Source organism: Macrobrachium rosenbergii, chromosome 59 (genome assembly GCF_040412425.1).
Source record: "Macrobrachium rosenbergii isolate ZJJX-2024 chromosome 59, ASM4041242v1, whole genome shotgun sequence".
Classification (NCBI taxonomy): domain Eukaryota; kingdom Metazoa; phylum Arthropoda; class Malacostraca; order Decapoda; family Palaemonidae; genus Macrobrachium; species Macrobrachium rosenbergii.
The window spans coordinates 5,292,708-5,312,707 of record NC_089799.1 but is presented as its reverse complement, the minus strand read 5'-3'; the positions used below and the strand labels follow the sequence as shown (position 1 = coordinate 5,312,707).

The 20,000-nt window shown below is 33.4% G+C and overlaps 2 protein-coding genes across 4 annotated transcripts in view; one reads left to right on the top strand and one right to left on the bottom strand.

The window, feature by feature from the left end:
• The window catches only part of LOC136837487 (FMRFamide receptor-like), a 144,998-nt gene that overhangs the window by 84,861 nt on the left and 40,137 nt on the right, over window positions 1-20,000 (top strand). For 2 of the 3 annotated variants that reach the window (XM_067102280.1, XM_067102279.1), the window contains exon 2: window positions 14,340-14,653. In XM_067102280.1, coding sequence (XP_066958381.1) covers window positions 14,361-14,653 — 293 coding nt within the window. In that variant the 5' untranslated portion in view covers window positions 14,340-14,360. Of the gene's footprint in view, window positions 1-1,137; window positions 1,158-14,339; window positions 14,654-20,000 lie in introns of those variants that run through there. The other variant, XM_067102281.1, reaches the window with a different exon arrangement.
• Window positions 7,935-13,873, bottom strand: LOC136837429 (golgin subfamily A member 6-like protein 7). Its single transcript, XM_067102208.1, has 3 exons — window positions 13,809-13,873; window positions 8,441-8,470; window positions 7,935-8,229 (listed from the first exon to the last, which is right to left on the bottom strand). The coding sequence occupies exons 1-3, from the start codon at window positions 13,871-13,873 to the stop codon at window positions 7,935-7,937; spliced, it is 390 nt and encodes a 129-aa protein (XP_066958309.1).

Sequence of the window (20,000 nt, the reverse complement as noted above, 5' to 3'; positions counted from 1 at the left end):
TGAAATCATTTCCATCTTTTTGGTGGAATTAATGACCACAGTAAATGACGTCATCACTGAGAAAATATGGATCATAAGTTGATAAGAAAAATATAAACAATCTTCTTTTTGTTTTCTCCTATCAGTTATCCTTTCATGTTCTGGTTACTGATGATTCAGCCTTGTTATGTATTCCTTTGTTTTATTTGCATTCCTTGTCTGTGGGTACAGTTTTTTCTTGTGTTCCTTTGTTAGCGGGTACAGACTTTTTTTTAGGTCATGAGCTTGTTTTTACTTTCATTGTTTTCATTTTGTCTCATTCACTAATTTCTGTTGAGTTTTTGCTTGATATTTAAATTCATATATATTACTACTTCTCACTTAATGCACCATTATATATGCAGTCATCACTGACTATGTCTTTTATTTTTTTTTATTCTTTCCGTTCTGTATAATATTCAGTAACTTCTGTTCGTATATTTGTCTGACATTCAAATTCATACTTTTTACTTCTTACTTAGTAAACTATATATTTAGTAAACTGTCTATCTATCTATCTATCTATCTATCTATCTATCTATCTATTTATATATATATATATATATATATATATATATATATATATATATATATATATATATATATATATATATATATATATATATATATATATATGCATGCGCACACACAGTACATATAGTGGATGTATATATATATGCATGCACATATACAGTACATACACATATCAGTGCACATTATACTTTTCATCTGCTTTTATTTCTGCCCATGGCTAACCCAACACTTCCTGCATAATCCAGAGACATTACAAACGACATTAATATTCTAATTAAAAAAAGAAAGGCAATTCTCATTTAACAGCCATACCTAGACACTCACTAACACAATAATGGGGGCTCCCACGGGTAACTTAATCCACCATTTGAATCAACTGTGTGAAATTGAGTTGAAACAATAATGGATGGTTATCTGAATCTCGTACAATTGGGAAGGAGGAGGAGGAGGAGGAGGAGGAGGAGGAGGAGGAGGAGGAGGTCCATTATCATCCATTATCATCATCATCATCATCATCTTCAGTGTTGAATAGAGGTGACTGAAACTGATATCTCTTCTCTTGTGTGATGGTTTATTTCAGTTTGCTGGAGGCAATGCAGTTGGAGGTAGGGTGGAAGGCAGTCAGTTCTCGTTTGGCAGATTTTAGTGGTATTCAGATGTTTTGTGATTATATAGATGTATATATATAAATATATGTGTACATTTCTATAGACGTATAAATATGTATATAAAATACGTGTGTATATTTATGTATGTATGTATGTATATTATATATATATATATATATATATATATATATATATATATATATATATATATATATATATATATATATATATATATATATATATATATTATTGCTAACAGGACCTCATTCAAACTGGAGGGTATCTAATGGAGCATTTATTCAGAAAAAGTTACAAGCTTACCTGGACAAACAGTCCTCATTATCAAGTATCCGATACTTGATAATGAGGGCTGTTTGTCCAAGAAAGCTTGTAACTTTTTTTCTGAATAAATACTCGATTAGATACCATCCAGTTTGAATGAGGTCCTGTTAGTAATTCTACTAATGCACAGAACAATTGTGTAAGTGATAAAAGTTAATATATATATATATATATATATATATATATATATATATATATATATATATATATATATATATATATATATATACATATATATATATATATATATAAATAGTTATAAGAAAAGTAAAAACAAAAATGCAAAGGTATTGATATATATATATATATATTTATAAGTGCCAAGAAAAGTAAAAACAAAAATGCAAAGGTATTCTACCCATTACTTTAAAGTAGCATTACAACCTCTCTCTCTCTCTCTCTCTCTCTCTCTCTCTCTCTCTCTCTCTCTCCGTCTTTTCACTGATTTCTATCATATGAGAGAAGTTACTTTTTGCTATTGTAGTCAAAGTTTTTTCCTTTCCTTAATTATTTGGCTTTTCAGCCCCGGCCTACAGTATATTGAATGGTCATTGTGTTACCAGTCCCATTAGTTGACAAGGAAACTGTTTCAAAAACAGATAATGATTCACCATTCCTAAAGCATTTTCCCATCTTTACAGAGCTTAAATTTTGAGATGTCTTTCCAAAGGAATAAATGGATATATTCTTTTGCCGTAAAATTATTATTTTTCCAAGGCAACATTCGTTTTGCCCATAGATTTTAGATTCATAATCTAACTAAATGGGCTTTGTCATCAGAATGTTTCCTTTTAATTTACCAAAATTTAATATGAGTTTTGTTATTAGAATTATTGTCATTAGAATATTTCCTTTTAATTTTCCAAAGATTAATATGAATTTTCTTTTAGAATTATTTTCATCAGAATATTTCCTTTCAATTTAACAAAATTTAATATGAATTTTATTAGAATCATGCCTTGTAAATTTTCCAAAAACAACCTTTGGAGCAAAAATTTCATTGACATGCCAAGGCACACTGCACTGTAAAATGAGAAACTTTATTTTATTAACAGAGGCACCGTACATGAAAGCTTAAGTTATAAATCTGCGTTTAATTTATTCACAAGATAGAGAAGTGGAGATCGAATAGGAAATGGCCATCGTCCACGTTCCCGAGTTTGGGCGAGATAGGATCAGGATGGTGGTCAAATGAGTGAGTGACAGGTACACGATTTAAACACTGGAAGAAAGATTAATGATGTAGTTAAAGGGTGAAGAATAAGTGAGGAAGTGTAGTCTAGAAGTAAGAGAGAGGAGAGAAAGGTTATGGAGAAGATTGATAATGAACTATTGTACAAGAGAAATGAATATTAGTAAGTGTAGTTAAGAAGTAAAAGGGAAGAGAGAGAGAGATTATGAAGAAAGATTGATAATGAACTATTGGAAAAAGAAAAAATGTTAGTGAGTAAGTGTAGTCTAGAAGTAAATGAGAGGTGAGAGAATATATGGAGAAAGATTGACCATGACATATTGTAAAAGAGCAAGGTATAAATCAGGTCCTACAGTATAGAAATAAAAGAGAGAAGAGAGAGACTATGATTTAAAAGAGAACAGAGAAGGATTTGAAGGACATTAAAATCCTCTTAAAGGGATTCATACTTTAGATTAGACTCTGGAAGACCTGTCCACTGTCATGATGCATATCTGGGGATTGAATAAAAGAGAGATAGGCTACTATGGTTTAGAAGAGAAAAGAGATAAAGTGACAGTTCCCCTTAAAGAATTCGAGAGACCTTAAAGTTTTCCTACGGAACTCCGTACTTGAGGTTAGACGCTGGCTGGCCAATTCACTGTCAAATTGCGTGTCTGGGGATTGAGCATAAGAGAGAGAATATGATTTAGAAGAGAAAAGAGAGAAGGTGACAATTTCCATTAAAAGATTTGGAGGACCTAAAAGTTCTCTTAAGGGACTACGTACTTTAGGTTAGACGCTGGGGAACCAGTTCACTGTCATGGTGGATATGTGAGGTTCGAGCATGAGGGATACAAAGCATAATCCAGTTTTAGATTGGTGGGTTGGCTATTGAATATGATCAATGATGCATTGGCCTCTTAGGTTGCAAGACTGGTTTTTGGGATCTCGTACAACAGAACACCTGTTTAATTCTAATCTCCGGACTGAGATTTCCTACCGGCGTTTGCGCGTCTTCTCTTTGTGACATTCCCACGTAGGGTGGTCGTGCCTTCAGTGCACTCTCACGGTGTACTGCAGGCATTACAAAAGGTTCTTTGCAGTGTCCCTTCGACCCCTAGCTGCAGCAACCCCTTTCGTTCATTTTACTCTACGTACGTTCATATTCTCTCTCTTCCATCTTACTTTCTTCAACCCTCTCTTAACAGTGGTTTCATAGTGCAACTGCGAGGTTTTCCTCCTGTTACACCTTTCAGACCTGTTTACCCTTAGCTTCCCTTTCAGTGCTGAATGACCTCATAGGTCCCAGCGCTTTGCCTTTGGCCTAATTTCTATATTGCATTCCAATCCATTCGGGGACTTTCGATGGGATTATGGAGTTCTTGGGTACTTATCAACTTTAGTTTTTAATAACTCTAAAAATGGTCTTTAGCTGCATATTACTTAACATATCCTAATAATAATAATAATAATAATAATAATAATAATAATAATAATAATAATAATAATAATAATAATAATAATAATAATAATAATCTTGATGTGTTGTAAAAGAGACACGCAGAATTTACACTCAAGAATATTACCTTCATCTAGAGAGAACACGGCTGTTATCCATAGTGTTTAATAATAATAATAATAATAATAATAATAATAATAATAATAATAATAATAAGACATTCAACCAGAGGATTGCTATTTTAAGTAGAAAGCAAAAATCACAGTCAAGTGTCTTTGATTAGATAATGTTCCTTACTTTTTGCAAAAGAAAAAAAATTAAATAAAAAGGGCAATAAATTACAAATAAAAAAAGCTTAGAAGATAATTATATCTATATTTAGTCGTATGCAGTCAAAACTTCAACAATCATTATGAAACTGTTTTTATATTTATTTTTTTTTGGTGATGTTTACTGCCTAGGATACTGAGGTGCTATCTCCTGACTTCTTTACGACTCAGGGAAGCTGTAAAACCTTCTAATGATTTTTTTTCTTTTTTAAATAGATTTATTGAAGAGGTGACTTGAGTTGTTCCTCTGTTTGCACCTAAATCGTGTGCAGCCTAATTTTTATGATTTACTTGAGGTTAATTTCTATGTGAAAGTCACATTATTATTATTATTATTATTACATTGTATGATGTTCAATTTGGGATGATAAATAGCTTTAGAAAGTCGTCTTTATATCTCATTTCCAAATGATTTGTGCATGAAATCAACTTTTCTTTAGCCCCGTCTCTCTCTCTCTCTCTCTCTCTCTCTCTCTCTCTCTCTCTCTCTCTCTCTCTCTCTCTCTCTCCAGTGTATTAAGTACCCGGTGTTAGCCAGCTATTGTAGCCAGCTATTGTGAGAGAGAGAGAGAGAGAGAGAGAGAGAGAGAGAGAGAGAGAGAGAGAGAGAGATCACTAGTCCACCACACTGTTTACCATCATATAATTACAAATACGATGGTTCCTTCCCTGAAGTGGGTGAAACATTTCATGAGATTCTCTCTTCTCTCTCTCTCTCTCTCTCTCTCTCTCTCTCTCTCTCTCTCTCTCTCTCTCTCTCTGTGTACGTGTGTGTGTTTGTGTCTCTGTGTGTGTAGGAGCTCATGGCATATAAACACACACGCAGTGATTAATTCAGCATATACCATAATGCATTATTATAAAAAAGATGAACAATGGTGTGCAGTATCTTGTGAAACGGGAGGAGAATTAAATGATTTCATTTTCCACTTCCACATAACTGCGAACTTCTCCTCCTCATGCAAATCTCTGGCAATCGTCACTCTGTCTGTCTTGGATGGCTCAATAAATATTCACATCGAAGACCGACTTTTGGCTTAATTATATCTGGATTGGGTCTGTTATTAATAAGCATTCATGTCACAGATCGAGATTTTGACTTAAGCAAACAGGACCCGCTGATAATGATGTGTTTGGATACTGATGCTTAGTGAAGCCAAAATCTTGTGTAAATAACCTCCTCTTTCGGGGGGGAGGGGAGGGGGTGGAGTGGGGGGTGGGTGGTAAAGGGAAATGGTGGGGAGGGGTGATCTGAGGAGGCTTGTGGTTTTGAATGTAAATCCTAATGAAAGGTTATGTGAATACATTAATGAGAATGCTTGCACGTGCATGTGTGGATTTTAGAGTATGACGGGGTGAGGATTTCAGTATATGCATACATACATGTATGTATGTATGTATACATAATATACATACATATATATATATATATATATATATATATATATATATATATATATATATATATATAAATAAATAAAGACAAAATCCACGAAGGAAAGAGAAACACTGGGTTGCTGCGAGGCCTTCTGACTGCTAAGTAAAGGACGATAGTCGAAAGGCCTTGCAGTACTCCAGTGTTTCTCTTTCCTTCGTGGGTTTTGTCTTTATCTATGTATTCATCACGTTCCATATTTTCGTGATTCAATTATACATATATATATATGTGTGTATATATATACACATATATTATAAAACACACACACACACACACATATATATATATATATATATATATATATATATATATATATATATATATATGTATATATATATATATATATATATATATATATATATATATATATATATATATATATATATATATATATATATATATATATATATATAAATGTATGTGTGTGTATGGGCGTCGACGACACATGATGTTATGACATAAGTTAGGTAAACTAATATATCAGTCAATGCGAAGAGCTCAGGTAGCATATTACAACTTCGCACGAACGTAAATGCGCTACCATCATTAAACCATATTTTTTTTCTCACGAAAATATTAGTCTTCTGGTGGTTAAAAATACAAACTGTTTGTATCATTAGTGTGGAGGGTCTCGAGTCCTCAGCCTTCGGCTGAAATTCTCATTTGATAATATGATTTGATTCTTGCAAATAATTATTTACCAAAATCAACAATAATCTGAGTGATTGCACGCGCATACTTAAACATACATACATACATACATATATATGCATGTATGTATGTATATATATATATATAATTATATATGTATGTATATGTATATATATATATAATTTTATATGTATGTATATATATATATATATATATATATATATATATATATATATATATATATATATATTCGACTATAGTATATAATATTTTTGTAAATCAATAACTAGAGTGTTTATCAGAGCCAAGAGTATTTTCGCATATTGATATAAACTCGCCTCTCCTTCAAAATATAAACAATCAGTTATTTTCGGGAAAGAACCTCAAGTTGCCGAGTGGGCCAGAGAAATAAACAGGTAGTGAAATCGACCAATAAGAGGGGAATAAAATCTTATTCAGGATCTTACGTTCCCTCCAAAAAGTGGAGTATTTATTATGGGGCTTCTTGGGTAGTATGCCATTCTTATGTAAATGTTTGAAAATAGATAACAGCCTCCATTACAAAGCCTGTACTGAACATGTAAATTCTGATTATATTAGAAAATACAATAAAAGAAGATATGGTAGCAGCAGCAGCTCCGGAGAGAGAGAGAGAGAGAGATATTACGCGTGTACATCTACATCTGTTTTATACAAGTCTTGGTTTATTATAGAAATCAACGCGAAGCCTATTCTTCCAGAGAGAGAGAGAGAGAGAGAGAGAGAGAGAGAGAGAGAGAGAGAGAGAGAGAGAGAGAAAAGGAACCCTGATTGAAGTGCCTGTAGAAATAAACCGAGGAAATTGAATAATAAACTTGCAGAGAGAGAGAGAGAGAGAGAGAGAGAGAGAGAGAGAGAGAGAGAGAGAGAGAGAGAGAGAGAGAGAATATTAATCAATAGCTACGTATTTCTTGGCTGATCCCTCCAATAAACACCAAACAAATCTTTTTATCCAGGTGGATCTGGGGGAGACCCAAAGCATTCCCTAGAGAGTTCCCTAGACAACGTCATTTTGGGGGAGAATAAGAATTCTCTGGCCAATGAGTTTTGTCAAGATTTTTTTTTCTCGCTCTTATATATCTGTTTATTAAGGAGATATATATTAGTTCTATTTTCATACAATAATATTTTATTGCAATAACGTTTATTTGTCCGGCAGTAATATCGTTGTTGGTTGTATATTAAAGATAACGTAATTATTTCTAGGGATTTTCCCTAGTGATCTCCGCCCAATCATATTATTTCGTAAGAAATAAGGATATTAAATTTTACCCTTAAATCATCTTCATTTTCCCCAAAATTTATCTTCGTTTTCCCGTAAATCATCTTCATTTCCCCTAAATCATCTTTGTTTTCCCATCAAATCATCTTCCTTTCCCCCTAAATCATCTTCGTATTCCCCTAAATCATCTTCATTTTCCCCTAAATCATCTTCATTTTCCCCTAAATCATCTTCGTTTTCCCCTAAATCATCTTCGTTTTCCCTTAAATCATCTTCATTTTCCCCTAAATCATCTTCATTTTCCCCTAAATCATCTTCATTTTCCCCCAAATCATCTTCACTTCCCCCTAAATTATCTTCATTTTCCCCTAAATCATCATTTTCTCCTAAATCATCTTCATTTCCCCTAAACCATCTTCATTTTCCCGTAAAACATCTTCATTTTCCCCTAAAACATCTTCAATTGCCCCTAAATCATCTTCACTTTCCCCTAAATCATCTTCACTTTCCCCTAAATCATCTTCATTTTCCCCTAAATCATCCTCATTTTCCCCTAAATCATCTTCTTTTCTCCCAAATCATCTTCATTGCTAACGGAAGCTAGTATTTCTCATCACATCATTTACCTGAAGCTATTATCGGCCTGCTTCTCAGCCCTAAAATTTTGAAATGGCCTGTTATATGTTATCTGTGCAGTAGAATTGTTTGTTGAATATCTTTTGAAATTGAGTTATTGCATCCATTCGACCTTGTACCCAAGAAGCCGTGTTTTTGGAAACTGTTTCCTTTATGTATTTGTATGTTTCGTTACTTCATTTCTGCAAATGTTCTACAGTTCCTCTTGTAGCCAATTCTTTCATTAAATTACAAACTCCCCTTTTCCATGACTGTACCAGAGTTGCAACCCTAACTCTTCTTCAAAGTTCATTACCAAGTTGTCTCCACACGTCCTTACTTAATTTGTAATAGTTACTCGTTATTTATTTACTGTATCACATTACCATCAAAAAGAGACTCCCTTCCTCCCACCCTGTGGCTATCCTTCAAATGAAATATTCGTTGTTTTCTCCTGAAACGAAAAACAATACGTTCACCGTCATCTCACGCGATTGCATTTAGACCATTGCTTTATTTTGCCCGTCCTTATTCTTCTTCGGGCCTTTCAGAGAGGCATTCGCAAACAAACTACTACTTCTTCTCGTCTCTCTTTTGGTCTTTTAGTGGACTCAACTTGCCGTTTCTTCACATCACAATCAGCTTTTGACAGTAATGAATATCGGTTACTGGGGCAATCATTTTAACTGCTTTGTTCCGTCAATCTTGATATACAGTAGTTTGTTTTGCCACTGTCTCTGCCCTTTGGATTCTCTCTCTCTCTCTCTCTCTTACACACACACACGTATATATATATCTATATATATATATATATATATATATATATATATATATATATATATAAATATATAAATATATAAATATATATATATATATATATATATATATATATATATATATATATATATATATATATATATATACAATATAGCTACAAATATTTAATATCAATTCGCTCTACCTCGGAAATAATATATTTTCATATATGTTACCGAAGGGATTTTTAGTTGATAAGTTCACAATGGGCTCTACAACTCAGGAAGGAACTCAGGATATATTTTCATTAACTTGTGGCCGAATGGGTTAATGCGTCCACTGTAGTCCTGAGTTCCTGTCCTGAGTTGGTTCGAGCCCATGGGACGGTGAACTTATTATCAACTAAAAAATTCCCCTTCGGTAACATATATGAAAATATATTATTTCCGAGGTAGAGCGAATTGGATATTAAAGGACGTTTGTAGCTTACTGATTGTATATGAATCACGGCGATGTGATAAAAAGTCATATATATATATATATATATATATATATATATATATATATATATATATATATATATATATATATATATATATATATATATATATATATATATAAAAGTCTTGTTGATGTTATAATCACTGTGAGATAAAAATAAGAAAATAACTTCTCGAAACTTCTACGATTTTTGTCCTCTCTCTCTCTCTCTCTCTCTCTCTCTCTCTCTCTCTCTCTCTCTCTCTCTCTCTCTCTCTCTCTCTCTCTCTCTCTCTCTCTCTCTTTCCAACAAGCAAGTAATAACAATCTAAAATGAAATTATTTAGTCCCTTATAGAATCAACAAGAGTACAGGCTACAATCTCTGTATAAATTGTTCTTGGGGTCTTTGCCAAACTTATAAATATATAAAGTAAAGATTATCCATAAAGCGTCTGGGGCTACCGTTTGTTTTAGGCTGAAGCGCCATCAAATGAGATAATAACATTTGGCACTCGCTAGGGACAAGGCGCCACGAACGCAGCCAAAAAATCTGTGTCACATGGCAAATTGACACCGGGATATGACACACAAAAAAAAAAAACTTGGCCAGGAATGGGGCGTGTAATGGTACTGAAGAAGAAGAAAGAGATGATGATTTGTATAAATGTTTGGATGTTATTCAGTGGTAAGGAGGTATACTCGTATATCATGTTTAAGTAACCTCTCACAATAATAATATGTACCACAGCCAAAACCTACAATTACCACTGCTTGTACTATTAATGATAATGATAACAACGATAACTATGTAAATAATAATAATAATAATAATAATAATAATAATAATAATAATAATAATAATAATAATAATAATAATAATAATAATAATAATAGTAAACTTCCGCTTTAAGATTTTGACCTCAAACAAAATAATTCTCTTTCATTGTCAAAAATTTCCTCAATTTTGTAGAATTTCTCCCCTGTTTTTCTCCCTCGAAGATCTTAATTAGCAAGGTCATCTGTGTTAGCCATTCTTTTTTACGCGTGGGGAAGTGGTCATTATTTTTTTGAGAGGGGAACTTGCTTGAAAAATCAACCCCAGTTCTTCCCGGTAACCTACAAGTTAATTTTTAAGTGTCTTTTTTTTTTCAATGTACAAGGGGCACCAGCGGAGTAAAACACGCATGTATTGCGTAGGTTTTATATCTTGGAGTGTTAATTTATCTTTTGTATTGTATGCTCACACAAACACACACATATATTAATATATATATGTATATATATACTGTGTGTATATATATATATATATATATATATATGTATATATATATATATATATATATATATATATATATATATATATATATATATATATATATATATATATATATATATATATATATATTTATATTTATATGTACATATATATGTGTATATATGACTCCCATTAATAAAAAGATAGATTGAGTTGGAATCCCAATTCCTTATTTTAAGATCGTTCTTTCTACAGCATAAAATTATTTTACACGAGGCTAATGATTTAAGTAACCCGACTCAGCTCTGGCCTTACCATTTTTCGTATGCTGTCTTAAAATATATCGAACCATTTCATTAAAAATAATTTTGATCAACCCCAAAAGCTCTGCGTTCTAAACGCAGGTCTAAATATAAGGATTTTATCTGTTAATCAGTTTTTCGTCAATGATCGATGATACTCGCCAAAGAGTGATTGATTCTAGGCAATCAATCAGCTCACTTCTTCTTTCTCCGATCTGTCAAAACACCACCTGCATTGCTGGTATAATCGACCACCTTCCCCCATGAACAGCTAAAATTTACCTACATTTTTACTTTAATTGATGATATCCAAGGCTCCTCTGCCCCAGAACTGTTTCATTTCCCATTTTCTTTTGTAAACAAATTTTGCGGATATCCCGTTTTCTTCGATCGGATTTCTTTCACCTTTAGGGTACTTGTTTTAAAGCCAGTCTGTATCCAGTCATTAGTCGGTATTTTCTTCCTTCATTTCTGATTTAGTTTGAAGGTCGTCTTCAGAATGTCTTTACATATGTTTTTTTATGATGTTTGTGCCATACGACAGTTCAGAGTTGAGTTACTCAGGATAATATTTTGTAGAGACTTTGCAGTTAAGATTTCATTTCGATATGGTTTCCATAGGTATAAGGAATATGTCTAATTTTAAATATGGGGTTTCAAGATTCTAACGACCTTGATTTGTATCCAGCACATTTTTTCGTTTAATGTGTTGAATATGTATTTTTCTAAATAATACATAAGTAAAAGTTTTAGCATATATTTTAAATATACCTCCAAGAGATATAGATTATAAGAAAAAAAATATAATATGTATACACATATACATATACATACATATATATATATATATATATATATATATATATATATATATATATATATATATATATATAAACATATGTACATATATTCTGTTGGACATAATAATGCTAACTAGATCACTGTGCCTTGAAAACGCCTGTAATTATTGTTCCCTGTAATATGAAATACAATATTGCTTGATAATCCTTTCATCTGATTCCATCTTCAGCACATAATACCACAAAATCTAAAGAATCTTTTAATCTTTTAATTTTCAATGCTAGTTTCCTTTGAGCCAGGCTGGCAACTGGCTCTGTTCTATCGTATACACAGTTATAAGATGTCATATGGGATATTTTATGGAAGAAGGGGAGACACTAGCTGATAATGACAGAGTTAAAATACTGGCTTACGTTTAAGTCCGGTAATATTTCATCTGGAGTGACTAGACCAGTTGCTCTCAACCTGTTTTTGGCCCATGCACCCTTTCACCATATGTCAGAATGTCATTCCCCCCACCCACCCCCACTTTCCAAAATTGTCTGCTTCAGAAGGTGCATTCCAAACAATATGCATATCATACTAAAAATCCTTGGTCACAATTCCCCCCACCCTGAAACTCTGAAATTCCCCTGGGGGTTGGGGGAAATTCCTCCCTGGTTGAAAACCACTAGACTAGAATATTTTCAATTCCAGTAATATTTAATTTTGAGTGGCTAGATTTAAAAATGTTTTCAAGTGAAACTCCTCAACCAGAAATGTTTGAAATACTATATCGCTGTCTGTCAACCAAACGTCTTGAGTCCTGCTAACAATCGTTGCTCAAATGTTGATCAAAGGAAAGATTTGGAGAGAAAAAACAAGGAGTGTCATTTCATGTTCCAATTTCTGATAAACAACATCTCTCGCTCAGGTTCACTTACAGGATCAAATAATAATTAAAAACGGGATCTTTCTGTCTTTTTGCCTTTCTTCCACTTTGGAGAGAAGCATCAATGGTTACAACAAGCATCTGGGAAAATAAAAATAAAAAGAAAGTAAGATTCAGTTGGCAAACAGAGATCAAAAACACGTGAGCCACCTCTCTTTTGCCTTTTCATCTTTTGAAAAGTGTGTTGTTGAGCAAAAGGCAGACCTTCGAAGATCAAAAATAAAAAAAAACGTACGGAGGGGAATCGAGTGACTTATGAGGAAAGATCCCATGTTTTTGAGATGTATCTTTAATGTATTATAATATCGTTAAATTATTGCTTCTCATCTAGTTATAGAAATGTCTTTAATTTATTGATTCTCATCTCATTTCATAGGTATATCTTCAAAGTATTGTTTCTCATCTCGTTTCATAGGTATATTTTTAATGTATTGTTTCTCATCTGGTTTCATGGATACATCTTTCAGGTATTGTTCCTCATCTCATTTCACAGGCATATCTTCAAAGTATTGTTTCTCATCTTCAAACTTCCTAAATCTAGTATTATTCGGATCTGCAAAATGTAAACTCAAGTTACGAACAAATGCAGACTCAAGTTACGAACACATTGAAACATCTCTAATAAAAGCCTCTGAAAATGATGTTTGCTCTAGAGAATTGCCGTCACTATATCCATCGTTCCCGGCCGTGAACGTAAATATTATCTTTTTATTATCAACTCCTACTTGCTCACCTCTTTTACGCCTTCTGAATGTGTAAGGCATAAATGTAAATTATTTTTTATCAACTTCTGCTTGCTCACCTCTTTTACGCTTTCTGAAGATGTAAATGATAAATAAAGCATAAATTTACCCAGTGAGCTGATTATTGGCAGCTTCACCCCTCTTCTGCCACATCGAATACCAAGAAGTCCCCATCCCCAGCGTAAGATTCATCAGTGTCAGAAATAAGTAGTTCAAATGGGCTACCTTTATCATCGTCTTATGCTCGAATAAAATTTTAGGAAAGGCTTGTATTTGATTTCTTAAAAATACTGTAGGTTTATTTGGGTGGAAAATGATTTTGTTACTTCTTGAAGTGACTTTGATGTAATTAAATCAAATGAGTGATCTTTGCTATTCATTTACTACTATCTTACTGCTGTTTTTACTGCAGTTGATACTTGCTATTCATTTGCAGTTCTTTGGTAAATTCAATTTTTTTTGTGGTAACCCTCCATTTGTAAAATTCCTTTTACTTCATTCGAGGTACCTCTCAATTTGCAAAATTACTGTTCATTTACAGTTCCTTGGTGAATTCAATTTCTTTCTAGGTAACCCTCAATCAGCAAAATTCCTTTCACTTCATTCAGCGTGAAACACATATTTTTTTTTCAACTTCCAGACGCTGTCATAAGCCGCGAAGATGGGCGACGGTCTGAACGCCACGTTCAAACTCAACATGACGGCCGCAAGGGGGGTGTCCCAGAACGTTTTCTTCGACGACGAAAACGCGGCGGACCCGTTCCTCAACTCCACGGGGATCGACGCCAATGACAGCTCCGGCGAGTACGATCCCTGCATGCAGGTCCTGAGCGACGCGGAGGGAAGCAACCACTCTGCGGATGTGTTCCAGTTTGTGGTCTACGGGATATTGCTGACGACGGTGGGACTCCTAGGCCTGGCTGGGAACATCATCTCCATTACCATATTGTCCAGGTGAGGGATTGTGTAGTAACTCTGTTGATTGTTGCTCTTGATACATTTTCGTCTGGGTAAGTACAGTGTCACTTCTGGGACATTATCATAATTTTTTTTTCGTCTGGTTAAATACATTGTCACTTCTTGGACATTTTCATAATTTTTTCGTGTGGTTAATTAATCAAGTGTCACTTCTGGGACATTATCATAATTTTTTTGGTGTGGTTACTTAAGTGTCACTTCTTGGACATTTTCGTAATTTTTCGTGTGGTTAATTAATCAAGTGTCACTTCTGGGACATTATCACAATTTTTTTGTCTGGTTAATTAATCAAGTGTCACCTCTGGGACATTTTCATAATTTTTTTGTGTGGTTAATTAATCAATTGTCACTTCTGGGACATTATCATAATTTTTTCGTGTGGTTAATTAAGTGTCAGTTCTTGGACATTTTCATAACTTTTTCGTGTGGTTAATTAATCAAGTGTCACTTCTGGGACATTATCATAATTTTTTCGTCTGGTTGATTAATCAAGTGTCACCTCTGGGACATTTTCATAATTTTTTCGTCTGGTTAATTATTCAAGTGTCATTTCTGGGACATTAACATAATTTTTTGCCGTGTGATTAATTAGTTAAGTGTCACTTCTGGGACATTAACATAATTTTTTCGTGTGGCTAATTAATTAAGCGTCACTTCTGGGACATTATCATAATTTTTTTCGTCTGGTTAATTAATCAAGTGTCACTTCTGGGACATCATCATAATTTTTTTCGTTTGGTTAATTAATCAAGTGTCACTTCTGGGACATTATCATAATTTTTTTCGTGTGGCAAATTAATTAAGTGTCACTTCTGGGACATTATCATAATTTTTTTCGTCTGGTTAATTAATCAAGTGTCACTTCTGGGACATCATCATAATTTTTTTCGTCTGGTTAATTAATCAAGTGTCACTTCTGGGACATTATCATAATTTTGTTTTCGTGTGGTTAATTAATCAAGTGTCATTTCTGGGACATTATCATAATTTTTTCGTCTGGTTAATTAAACAAGTACCACTTCTGGGACATTATCATAATTTTTTGCCGTGTGGTTAATTAGTTAAGAGTCACTTCTGGGACATTATCATATTTTGTTTTTTCGCGTGGTTAATTAAATATCACAGCAGGGACACTGTAGAGACAACAAGGTCGTATTTCATTGATACACTGGAATTAATCTCTTTTCATTAATTGTTCGAGTGAGCATGAATTATTTCTGATGAGTCTCTTTTATTTCGTGTCCATACTGCCGTGGTGGTTATGTAATTTTAATACTACCATATTATGAAAGGCGGTACATAATAATATAAAAAGATCTTTAATACAAGTGAGCATCTAACATTTGTCAGCACAGGCAATCGTATTGGTAAAATTTTCAGGGTGGTACAAATTACAGCATATTCACTGGTAGACCATCTAGGAAAATACTCAAATCCATCGTTGAAAAAAATTTCCACCGAATTACTTGCCTAACATCAGTAGGTATTATATGTGTTTACATAGAACCCAGGTGAGTGTTATTAATTCCATTAATTCCCAGGTGAGTTAATTACACTATTGTTTACTTAATTACACTATTACAGTGGTAACGCTTCATTTTTGTTGAGTTGCTACCCAAATGATTAAGCATTAATTTTAATATAGCTATTGACCGGTTACTTATAAATGTTATTTAAATAAAAGTATTTTGCTCAAGTGAATGCTTTAGCCTCATTGAGCAGGAGAAAACATTATTTTCATTGATTTATTGTACACAAGCATACTTAACATTTCTATTGATTTATTCAACATGTTAGTATAAATTCTACTACCTTATTAATCGCTCTTCCATTTCCCATTAAAGTCTATTTGATTCCTCTTTCCTTCATTTCTGTACAAAGGCGAATTTATCGTATTGCTGTTATCATGGGCAGGTGGACTCACCTTGGAAAGTCTTATTCACAAGCCACTGATTTCCATTCGTCTCTTATTTTTATTATTATTATATTTTTTGCCGTATTTTTGAAGTGAGTCTGTTCCATTTCTTCTGTCATTTTCCTGTTTTCCTGGCGAACACTTGTTTTTTCTATCTCTCACGTGGTTGCTTATTACTTCCGCTTTCGTGTTTTATTCTCAAGCCACTTACATTTAATTTGAGGCTGTATATAAGCGAGTCGTTTCTACTTGACTTATCCTTCATTTTAAAATCTTTTTAACGCATGGGCGTTCATTTTAAAGTCTTTTTAACATATGGGCGTTCATTTCAAAGTCTTTTTAACATATGGGCTTTCATTTTAAAGTCTTTTTAACATATGGGCGTTCATTTTGAAGTCTTTTTTAACACATGGACGTTCATTTTAAAGCCTTTTTTAACACATGGGCGTTCATTTGAAAGTCTTTTTAAACACATGGGCATTCATTTGAAAGTCTTTTTAACGCATGGGCGTTCATTTTAAAGTTTTTTTTAAACATATGGGCGTTCATTTGAAAATCTTTTTAAATACATGGGCGTTCATTTGAAAGTCTTTTTAACACATGGGCGTTCATTTTAAAGTTTTTTAACACATGCCGTTCATTTGTTTTTTTAAAATCTTTTTGAAAATCTTTGGGCGTTCATTTTAAAGTCTTTTTAAACACAGTTTTTTTGGGCGTTCATTTGAAAATCTTTTTAACACATGGGCGTTCATTTTCAAGTCGTTTTTAAACACATGGCCGTTCATTTGAAAGTCTTTTTTTAATGGGCGTGCATTTTAAAGTTTTTTGACATATGGGCGTTCATTTGAAAATCTTTTTAAAATGGGCGTTCATTTTAAAGTTTTTTAAAACATGGGCGTTCATTTTCAAGTCTTTTTAAACACATGGCCGTTCATTTTTAGTTTTTTTAAAAGTCGTTCATTTGAAAATCTTTTAACGCATGGGCGTGTCTTTTTAAAACAGTTCATTTTAAAGTTTTTTTAACATATGGGCGTTCATTTGAAAATCTTTTTAACACATGGGCGTTCATTTTAAAGTCTTTTTAAAACATGGGCGTTCATTTGAAAGTCTTTTTAAACACATGGGCGTTCATTTTATAGTTTTTTTTAACATATGGGCGTTCATTTGAAAATCTTTTTAACGCATGGGCGTTCATTTTAAAGTCTTTTTAAACACATGGGCGTTCATTTGAAAGTCTTTTTAACGCATGGGCGTTCATTTTAATTTTTTTTTTAACATATGGGCGTTCATTTGAAAATCTTTTTAACGCATGGGCGTTCATTTTAAAGTCTTTTTAAACACATGGGCGTTCATTTGAAAGTCTTTTTAACACATGGGCGTTCATTTTAAATTTTTTTAACATATGGGCGTTCATTTGAAAATCTTTTTAACACATGGGCGTTCATTTTAAAGTCTTTTTAAACACACGGGCGTTCATTTGAAAATCTTTTTAACACATGGGCGTTCATTTGAAAGTCTTTTTAAACACATGGGCGTTCATTTGAAAGTCTTTTTAACACATGGGTGTTCATTTTAAAGTTTTTTAACATATGGGCGTTCATTCTGTGGGAAAGGATTATTCTGTTCTGTTCGTTAATGTCGGCGCAAGCTCTTAATTCCGCGCTTTTTGAATACTATTATCCATTAGAACATTTGAATACGGCATTGCTTGGTAATAAACAAATTATCTAATTGTTTAAAACCCCTTGGGGGGGTAGCGCCATCAGTGCAACTCAGGCGGTGCACTGTAGGCATTACTTAAGGCGCTATGCGGAGTGTCTTCGGCCACTAGCTGCAACCCCTTTCGTTCCTTTTACTGTACCTCCTTTCATATTCTCTTTCTTCCATCTTACTTTCCAGCCTCTCCTAACAATTGATTCATGTTGCAACTGCTTCGAAGTTTGACTCCTGTTACACCTTTCAAACCTTTTACTGTGATTTTCCGTTTCAGCTCTGAATGACCTTATAGGCCCCAGTGCATGGCCTTTGGTCTATTTTTTATATTCAATTCAATTTAATTAAAACATATTCCTGAATAATTAAAGTTACCCATGATTCAGCAATAGATATTAATCCGAGATTCAGAACTCAAAAACTATTATTCATTGCGACATGACTATATTCTCAGTCTAATAATAATAATAGTAATAAAAAAAAATATATTCTTCCTGACTGGAAACACGACCATGTAATGTTCTAGATGGAAACAGTAATGTTTCTGACAAATGTCATCTAGAAACGTAAACATGTTAATGATTTTTTTCTTTTAAAGATGTGTAAACAGTAATGTTCTTTCGGGGAGGGGTTTAGGGGTTGGGACAAATGTCATCTAGATTAAAAACTTTTGACCCAAAACAGCTGAGACACTAAAGTAAACATGTTTATAATTTTTGGATAATGTATTATATATATATATATATATTGAGCTGATTTTTTTCTCTTTTAAAGTATTCAGTGTAAATCGTGTTTTGATATATATATATAGCTGGAGTTCTGGGGTCTGACTCATGGGGAGGGGTTTAGGGGTTGGGAAGGGGGTACTGCTTGCATACCAGCGAGTTTTCCCCAACTTCCCGACTCAGCAATGACCCAATAGACAACATTTAGGGTTGAACCCCTTTTGATTTCACCTTATGATTAAATTAACTTTTGACCCAAAACAGCTGAGACACTAAAGTCGAGGTTCCAACTTCTTTTAGACAGTTTTTGTGTTTATAATTTTGCATGAGTGGATGTAATGTATTGAATTTATTTCTATTCCCATTGTGTGTTGATGATTTCTATCTTATTCACTCAGAAGGATAATTATGAAATATGTCTATTGGGTCATTGCTGAGTCGGGAAGTTGGGAAAATATGCAAGCAGTTAGCTTATAATGCAGTTGCTCTCAGGTTCCAACTTCTTTTAGACTTATATGGCCCATAACGCCCTTGCTTTCCACCTGAGAGACCTGGGTTCGATCCCGACATGAGTCAGAAATTTATTTCTGTTCCACACGTGATTGTGTGTTGATGATTTCTATCTTATTCACTCAGAAGGATAATTCAGAATGAAATGTTGTCTATTGGGTCATTGCTAGTCAGGAAGTTGGGAAAACTCGCTGGTATATAGTTATGCCCAGGTATCCTTAGGTGCAGTTGCTCTCAGGTTCCAACTTTTTAGACTTGTATGGCCCATATATGCTTTCCATGAGAGACCTGGGTTCGATCCCGACATGAGTCAGAAATTTATATGATTGTGTGTTGATGATTTCTATCTTATTCACTCAGAAGGGATATATGAAATGTTGTCTATTGGGTCATTGCTGAGTCGGGAAGTTGGGAAAACTCGCTGGTATAGTTATGGTAATGCATAGGTTCCAACTTCTTT

Coding starts and splice junctions, on each gene's coding strand:
- LOC136837429 (XM_067102208.1), bottom strand. CDS start 13,873: ATGGGGACTTCTTGGTATTCGATGTGGCAGAAGAGGGGTGAAGCTGCC. Junction 8,471..13,808: donor GCCAATAATCAGCTCACTGG/GTAAATTTATGC, acceptor TCAAAATTTTAG/GGCTGAGAAGCAGGCCGATA. Junction 8,230..8,440: donor CAGGCCGATAATAGCTTCAG/GTAAATGATGTG, acceptor GGGAAAATGAAG/ATGGTTTAGGGGAAATGAAG.